Here is an 8,643-nt window from a genome sequence, read left to right on the forward strand (position 1 = left end):
GACCAAACACAGCTCTGCACACAGATTCACAACTCCATGCTTTCAAACTTTTGTGGCTATCCTTCAGAGCTCTTCACAATCTTTGAATCAACCAGATGTGGACACCTGGATGGTGGTACAAGATGGGCAGAAGAAGCAGGGGCATTTGAATGGTTATTCCCTTGCCACATGATTAACACTAGCTCCTTTTATTGTGGATTTGGAGCAATAAAGGTTCTTTTTTCCCCATTCCGCAGACTAGGCAGTGGATCTGAGGAGGGCAAATCCTTCTGTCTCAAGTTCCTCATTGAGTTTGTGGAAATAACTCCAAGGCAATACTTGTGTTGGGCTATGGAGCAAGACTCACAACTCATGTCAACTTCCAGACTCCAGGACAGCACGGAAACCCTCCTACCCACCTTGTGAAACCTAATAACCCATAGTCTTGTTCTTGTTAATGCTTTCAGCCCACCCAGGCCTGCATGGCTGGTATCATGGAAGTGAAGGCACATAGTGGCCAGGGAAGAAGGAGAGGGAGAAGGGAAGTGCAATAGTTTGCTTCCCAGCACTTTGCCATGCATGCAGGAATGTGGAGTATCTTTGAGTCTGTGGTGATTGATGATGGTTCAAAACTGTTGCACAGTGTCTAGTTCTAGCCTTGAGCTGCAGATGTAGAAGCTGGCACACAGTCTAAAGGACAGAAGACAGCACTGGACAACCTGTCTGAGGGTGGTGCTGCACCCCAGGGATGCCTTAAGGCAGAGCAGGTGGCTGCTCATTAATTCCAGCTCCTCAAAAAAAACCCATTCATTTGGAAGGTTTATTTTTAGTATGTTGCCCTTCCAATTTGGCTGATTTGGCTAATTGGCTGTCATGATTTTCCTTCACATCTTCATTTCCAAAAACTGCTTTCAGGTGTGAAAGAAACACACAATTTTTGGTCTCTAACATTAGTACTGCAGGACAGCAAGTGGATGCAAAGAGTGAGCTACTAATTTTTCTGCCAACATTGAGAAACTTTCAAGGACAAAAACTGTTGCTAGATGGCTTATGCAACAAGGTCCATGAGATAACACAGTGTGACAGCAAACTCCTGAAGCTGAGTAGCTGGGTACTCTGAGTATATCTTTACACTTTCTAGACCAATAAATAATACTTCCTGTGCTCTACCAGACACTCTGAGTAAAGACAGGGTTCCATAGTTTTTATGTAGCTCTGAATTTGAGTTCCACATGTGTTCCCTTGCCCTTTCCCCTCAGAATAAGTGCTCACCCAAGCATTGAAGTTGGCTTGGGTGCTTCAAAACTACAGTGCCCTTGCTGTAGTTTTGCCTACCCTGTGGCTGGGCTGCAAGACTTCTGCTGTGAGATTATTGCACTGCATTTGGAACCCAAATGAAAGGTAATGTGTTTCTATGTCAGTAACCTAAAGAGAAAGACTTCAGTGTCATTCTAGAAAGTGGAGAAGGAGAGCAAACAAGTCAGCCTGGCAGGTTGTGTAGAGTGGCTGGGCAGATGGAGAACACAGGTAAGTATAGGCAGTGTAGATGCTGCAAGACCAGATCTTTCCCAGACCCAGGCAGAAGTAAAGGACAGTAACTAAGCAGCACTGGGAACCACAAACAGGGAAAGTGCTATGGCCATTTGCACCAGGTAAGGTGTGGAGCTGAAGGGATAGGACAACAAATTAGCTGAATTGGCAGAACTACAGAAGTTCAGTCAACACAAGATTTCCCCAGATGGCACACTCAGGCATTCAAGAAGGTAGAGATCCCCCAAAGGTCAGGATTGCAGGAATTGGTATTACTTCACAAGAGACAGTTTCCTAGTGGTGGCTATGGGACAAGAATCTGCTGCTTGTGCAGAGAGAATATTTGTTTTCTCAGATGGAGAGCTCTCTCCAAATGGCAGCAGCTGAGAGAAATGCAGATACCTTCAGTAGCAGTCCTCTAAAACTTATGCTCTCCTCAGGCTGTCCGAGTTTCCTAGGCAAGAGAGCAAGGATTGCAGTGCACCTTGGAGGAGCAAAGAGCATAAAGAACAGCAAGAAGCAACTTGATGCTGTCAGAAAATTCTGTTACTAGACCTGGGTACCTGTGCTTGGGAAATTTAGTAAGAGCCAGCTGCTGGGCACACAGGCAGCAGGCTTTGTGCAACATCAAGATGCGGGGCTCCAGGGTCACAAATTAGTATTTTGGTCCATCTTTGCTCCATTGATGCAGGTCAATGGAAGGGGCCAATGACTGTCAGACTTTCAGCTGTCAGACAGGTAGCTGAGGATGAGGACGTGGCACTCTATGCAACATTGTCAATTGCATGCATGAAGACAGGAATACATAGAAATCCTAGCTCTAAAAAAGAGTCTTAGTGCCCAAATGAGATACAGAGAGCAAGGTCCATGGAGCAGAAGTAGGGAGACTTCTGGGACAAGAGGAGTTTGAACAAGAGGAAAAGGCTGCACTTTGATCTCAATGAAGTGAGGTTTTTGGCCCTAAAAATTCAAAGGCTCCCAAAGTAATATTGAAAGTAGAAGCTGGGAGAAAGCAAACAGGCACAGATGAACATGTAGTGTAGATGATGTGATGTTAAAAAGTGGATACATCTAAGGTTCAATGCCTCTTGTGAAATACCAGAAAGGAAATGAAAATAAGAATTGCAATAAGTAAGGACAGCAAGTTAGACCACCAATGCCAGTTCATTTTCACATGCAAAATTAAATGTTGGTGTCAGGGCAAAACTGGCACATCCTTGCATGGAGCCTGGGGAAACAAGTTAGAGATGCTGAAATGGTTACCTTCACAGAACAATGGCCACCTCAGCAGCTGGGATATGGAGGATCAATGGTATTCAGTGTTACCTTGCTGACAGTTTTCATGGCAAGGAAGGAGTCAGTGCCCTCCCTCCCCTCTGCAAAGCTGTGGCCAATGCCGTCCTATCTCCCCCAGTACCAGCAGAATTCTCCCCATATCCACTGAGTGCTGTTCTGCCCCTACAGGAGCGCTGCCTGGGCCTTCAAGGCCCATTCCCCCGGCACAGCTCCTGTGATGCCAGCTGGTGCCTGTGCCCAGCAGGTGGAGAAGGGGTGAGTGCCAGTGACCCCAGTGTCCACAGTTCCAGCAAGCATCTCCTTCTCTGAGCAGGTCTGGGGGCTTCCTGTGATGCAGGGTGGTAGCCAGTGCCTCCCTTGTGCAGCATTCCCCATGCCCAGGAGGCCCAGAGGGCTGTCTCTGGCCCTGGTGCCTACTGCACACAGATAAAGCCAGCTGGGAATGGTGGTGGGATGAAGTTACTGAAAGGCTTCAAAACCTCCCACACACCCACCTCTAGTGAGTCAACTGACAAATGTGGGAAATTAAAATCTTCACATAAAAGATTGGGGCCAGCAGCAGCAGGCAGTGATTACCCCCCTATGCTCAGCACTGGTGAGACCACAATCGAGTCCTGTGTTCAGCTGTGGGCCTGTTACCAAAAATCAGTAAATATAACAACTCCTTAACACTAATGTAGCATTAAGAAGGCAGCATTCTTTATTGAGCTGGATGCATGAGGGGATAGCTTCTCCAAAATCTCATTCACGCTGAGTACAGAGCTCTAGTTTATGCACTGTATTTTACATACACATTGATAGGATTTCCTAGAAGAAACATATATATGAGAATAATTTCTCTGAAGTCATTAACATATGTTCCCTCCCCTCTCTCCATGTGTTCTTCTGTCTTGGGGGTCTCTTTGGTGATCCCTGGTGGTGAGGGACTCCAAAGTCATCGCTGACAGCCTTGTGAACTAGCAAAAGTTGGCACAACTGGGCTGGTTGCTTTCCAATTCTTCTTCCTACAGAATAAGCATTGTGCAGTTCCACAGGTCAATGGTTTTTGAAGAATAAGCATTGTATTAACCCACCCACTGTGCAAACAATTCCTCATCTGGCAACAGGCCCCTCTCTGCAAGAAGAATACAACAGAGCTGATGAAGGGCCTGGAGCTCAAGTGCCCTGAGGAGCTGGGTTGTTTAGTGTCAAGAAAAGGACATTTGGGGGACTTACCACTCTCCACACCTGCCCAAAAGCAGGTTGTAGACAGGCAGGGGTTGGTCTCTTTCTCCCAGGTAGCAAGTGTCAGGACAAGAGGACAGCCTCAAGCTGTGCTGGAGAGGTTTATGTTGGACATTAGAAATAATTTCTTCACAGAAGAGCTGCCCAAGGGGGTGGTAAAGTCAGTGTCCCAGTTGTTTAAGGAAAGACTGGATGTGGCACTCAGTGCTATGTTTTGGTTTACATGGTGGGATTCGTGGGGTCGGCCTCGGTGATCTCAGAGATCTTTTCCAACCTGCCTTCTTCCGTGATGCTGTAGCGCTGAGCCATCACAGCGCACACTACACAGTCCGCGGTCCTGGCGCGGAGGCACATCGGTACCGGCGGCAGCCCCGCCGGAGCTGCTCGGCTGGGCCGGCAGGACGAGAAGGAAGGGGGAAAAGGGGGGATTTCCTTCAAGTCTCGTCTCTACGTGGAGGCAGCGCAGAGCGCGATTCCCGGAACACGTCTGCACTGCGAAGGGAGCGCAGGTGGCGCTGCGCGGGGCGCGGCTGCCGGCCCGGCCCTTCCCGTGTGGGCGGTGCTGCGGGCGGGCGGAGTGGGGCGGAGCAGCTGCCGGCCCAGCCCTTCCCGTGTGGGCGGCGCTGCGGGCGGCGGGGCTGCCGGCCCGGCCCTTCCCTGTGGCGGCGGCCATTGGCCAGGGCCGGTTCCGACATGGCGGCCAGCGCGGTGTCCAACCCGTCCCAGCTCCTGCCGCTCGGTAACGATGGGGGATTCCCGAGATTCCCAGTCAGGGCCCAGGGCGGGGTCCCTGTCCGGGGGGTCGGGGCGGCTGCGGGCCCCTCCAGGGGCCGAGCTGCGCCGGCGCGTGGCGGGAAGCGGGAGGGCGGGAGCGCCAGGCGGCGGGGCCCGCGCACGGCCCGCGAGGATATCGGGGTCTGGGGCCAGTGGAAAGGGGAGTGTGAGAAGGGGATAGGTGTGGGGGTGTTGGGGTCTGGGGGATGAGGTGTGGGGCTGTTGCACTGTCTGAGGGAGGCCGGTGGTAGTGGGGATGGATGTAAGGATGTCGGGGGGGGGTGTGCTGGTTTGTGTGGGAGAGTGGAGGGGGGATGTGTAAGGTTGTGTGGAATGTGTCTCTGTTTGTGTAAGTAAACACAAAAAAAAACCGAAAGGCACGAAACCCTTGCTTTGTAGAACGTATGCTTTTCTGTGTATCTACAGAACTTGTGGACAAGTGCATTGGTTCACGTATTCACATCGTGATGAAGAGTGACAAAGAGATTGTTGGGACACTTCTAGGATTTGATGACTTTGTCAGTATCCTTTGATGGACGTCTAAGGCTACCTGCTTTATGCTCTGGCCTAAGTAATTTGTAGCTCTTGAGAGTTTTGGGTTCACTGAATAGAACTTTTTTTATGGATCGGTTGTATTCTGATATTTTCAACCTTCAGGTAAAATCACATTTTGGCATAAAATGAAAATAGCATTAAATAGTCTAGTTGTAAAATCTGGGCCTTATTTTCCTTGAAACTAGATTTTCAGATATGGTACTGGAAGATGTTACGGAATTGTAAGTATGTTTTCTGCCTCTTGTTGGTATTTATTGTTTGGGTCACTTAGACAAAGTACTGTGTAAAATCTGCAAAAAAAGTGGTTTTACATCTATGGGATACTTACCAGCTGAGTAGTTTAACAATGGACTTAAAACAATAGAAAGTGATCTGTTCAGGACAGCCATGTCATAGAGTAGCTATTGTGTGGTTTATACTTGTATGGGGATCCTATTTGTAGTCTTAATTTTGCACGGGTTGTGTGGGAAACTTTCCAGTAGTTAATTTCTTTTTACACTTCTTTAAGACCTAGGCTAAGATTCAACAAGGTAGCAAACTTAAATATTTTTACTTTGTCATAACATGTTGATATATCATATTCAAGAAATTGTTAAGCTTTAGAGGGTGAATACACATCTCCATGTACTGAGTAGAAGAGACCTTTTCAGTTAGCTTTCTGTACCTAGGTGCTCCATTTATCCATGTTATGCTGCCATGTAGCTGATTTATTTGTTATTTCCAGCAATGGCCACCTTAATGCAGAGATTTCTGTCCATTCTGTGGTCAAATCTGGAGCCATTGTCCCTGGTTCTGTGTTCTTACTTACCGTTTCTAATGCTCCTTCAGTGAGATCACGCCTGAGGGCAGAAGAATCACAAAGCTGGACCAGATTCTGCTCAATGGAAATAACATAACTATGGTGAGTCATGCATGTGTTGACTTTCTGTGCCTGTAAATCGATCAGTGATTGTATTCAACTCCTTTAAGCTGAGTTTTCCTGACAGTTCCACTACATCAGGAAGTTTCAAGTAGCTTGCCTGCATAGCTGGCCACAAAGCCTGGACTTCCAGTACAAGGGCATTCCTAATTTTGTGGGAAGAGGAAGGCTGAAGTGGAAAGATCTGAGTCTAATTTGGCTCTTTATGAATGAGGAATAGTCTCCATTGTGTTGTTTTACCTATCTTGTATCTCTGCATTGTGTGTCAGAGCAGGTGCCATTCTGTGTTAATTTCTAAGCCTTTTTTCTGCTTTGGTTATTGTTCTGCATGTTGAAAGGACAGCATATGTTCTGACTCCTTGTATGGGGTGAAATTTTTACCATCCAGTTAGGCTGGGCGTGTGTTGCCCTTGAAGAAGAAGCTGGTGAATTTTTAGCAAGACATAGATACATTTCTGCATTAGATCTCGTGTGTCTTTTGGTAATGTATCTTCCCATATCAGGAAGTCCATGATTTAGACTTTTTCTTATTTTGATCCCAAAACCAGTGAAGCTCTTTCTCTTTAGAAGTGCTTAGCTGATAATGAAAAAGATACCAGTAAAAGTAGTGGTTAATCCTTTTTTTCCCCCTCATGTTTTACCTTTTGTATTTCTTTTTCTGTTCTTCAGTTCTTTGCTTTCTTCACAAGGAGGTGCTATGCTGATTTACTCTCTGCTGCCTTTTTGGTTTGTGTGTCTCTGGCAATAACTGACTTCATCTGTTGGGAGAGTCTGAAAGCCACTTTTGTGGTCTAGCATGAAGTCTCCATGTCCTAAAATGTTTGTTGTAAAGTAAGAGCTGTCGTGTATGGGTTTGTAAAGCTTAACTCTATGGAACTAATGCAAAAATGTCTTACTCTTTTATAGCTGGTTCCTGGGGGAGAAGGACCTGAAGTATGAAGACATGATATTCATAAGTACTTTTTATATATATATATATGCAAAATCTAAATAGAGATTTTGGGGTAGACATGTTTGGGTATGGATCGTTTGCTTTGCTTACACAATTGACATTGTACAAAAGACAACTCTTAAGGAAGAGTGCTGGTGGTAATGTTGATTTTGTAAATTGAAATCATGACTTTCTTGTAAAGACACCTGAACCTCTTCTGAATAAAAGGCTTTTTCTTCGTTGGTTGCTGTGTTCTGTTATGTGAGTGCACAAGTTTGATAATTGTATAACTACTTAATGGAGTAGAAAAATGACAGTTGTGTTTCGGTTCCCATCAGTCATCATTTTTTCTACATCTGTTGCATTTGTTTCTGGCCCAAGTTTGTATAATACACAAGTCATGAGCCAGGGTGTTGCTGTGGTTTGGCATACACACAGATACTGAGCTGGATGTTTTGTTCGAAGTCTGTGACTGGAAACCATGTGGCAGAGTTCTGTAGAGTTCTGAAAGCCCTTCAGACTGGGGGCATCTGTTTGATGCTCAGCAGCCTTTGGTTCTTCTGGCCTTGAGGTTCAGCTCTTGTCAACCATTTTGTCAGCTGATATCCTTCCTTACAGCACAGCCCCTGCAATGGCATTTGGCAAGTCAGAACAGACAGACCTGACTTGTTTCATGTTCTGGGGTTAAAAATCCCCAAGGCTGGTGTTAAAATTTCTCACTGGTGTCAGTGGTGACTCTGCTTTCACCAGGTGCCTGTGGCTGCTTGCGTAGTTTAGAACACTCATTTTAGAGTAAACAGGAGTCTTGTGTCTCCATCTGTTCTCTTGTGATATAAAAGTGTGACAGTATTGCAAGCTACTATTTTAGGATAATTTCTGTAAGTAATTGCTGTTTTGTTATGATGCCATGCTCCCAGTGTAGCTTATGCTTCCATAGTACACCTCTCAGCTGGCTCCTATATGTAAATGTCTTTGGAGAGGAATCACAGGTGCCTGCTGTCACTGTAGACAAGGTGGATGCAGCATGGGCTTATGTGGACAGGATGTGCTTTTTCTTCCTGTGACCAGAAGTGAGAAGAGTTGAAGAAGGGGGCTCAAGAGCAAGATTCTGCAAGGAAGCTGCTGTACTAAATCTTTCTGCCTTAATCTGACAGAAAAGCTGCCTTCTGCTAGCTGGGTGTGAGCTCAGAAAGCAGTGACAATCTCTTGCTGTAGCCTGTTAAAAGGGAGAGGGAGTCCCTGCTCTCTCACAGGGAGAGTGCGGCTTCTGGCTCACGTGTTGTGAATAAGTAATCTGTGTTTGGATTGTGTCCTGGCAATCTATACCATTACTCCCTGAATGTGTTTGCTTTTTTCCTTTCTGTCTCCATTTCTTCCTCCAGCTTTTTTAAATACATGCATTAAAAAAAGATACTTCTTTTTTAAACTTAGATTT

General features: G+C 46.2%; 1 protein-coding gene and 1 long non-coding RNA gene across 3 annotated transcripts; one reads left to right on the top strand and one right to left on the bottom strand.

Annotated features, from left to right (window-relative positions):
- Window positions 1-3,482: 3,482 nt before the first annotated feature.
- On the bottom strand, window positions 3,483-4,582 carry LOC139588785 (uncharacterized). Its single transcript, XR_011678810.1, has 2 exons — window positions 4,021-4,582; window positions 3,483-3,809 (listed from the first exon to the last, which is right to left on the bottom strand). It is a non-coding gene; the product is annotated as an uncharacterized lncRNA (long non-coding RNA).
- Window positions 4,544-7,451, top strand: LSM5 (LSM5 homolog, U6 small nuclear RNA and mRNA degradation associated). 2 transcript variants are annotated; one of them, XM_071424432.1, is made up of 6 exons: window positions 4,544-4,580; window positions 4,688-4,768; window positions 5,230-5,325; window positions 5,552-5,579; window positions 6,187-6,259; window positions 7,184-7,451. In XM_071424432.1, the coding sequence occupies exons 2-6, from the start codon at window positions 4,723-4,725 to the stop codon at window positions 7,214-7,216; spliced, it is 276 nt and encodes a 91-aa protein (XP_071280533.1). In that variant the 5' UTR covers window positions 4,544-4,580; window positions 4,688-4,722; the 3' UTR covers window positions 7,217-7,451. The 2 variants fall into 2 exon arrangements, with proteins under 2 accessions (XP_071280533.1, XP_071280532.1); XM_071424431.1 differs by lacking the exon at window positions 4,544-4,580 and having other exon boundaries at window positions 4,615-4,768.
- The last annotated feature ends 1,192 nt before the right edge of the window (window positions 7,452-8,643 follow it).

Source organism: Agelaius tricolor, unplaced genomic scaffold, assembly GCF_023055355.1.
Source record: "Agelaius tricolor isolate 1412-34295 unplaced genomic scaffold, bAgeTri1.0.p SCAF_4, whole genome shotgun sequence".
In the NCBI taxonomy this organism is placed as follows: Eukaryota; Metazoa; Chordata; class Aves; order Passeriformes; family Icteridae; genus Agelaius; species Agelaius tricolor.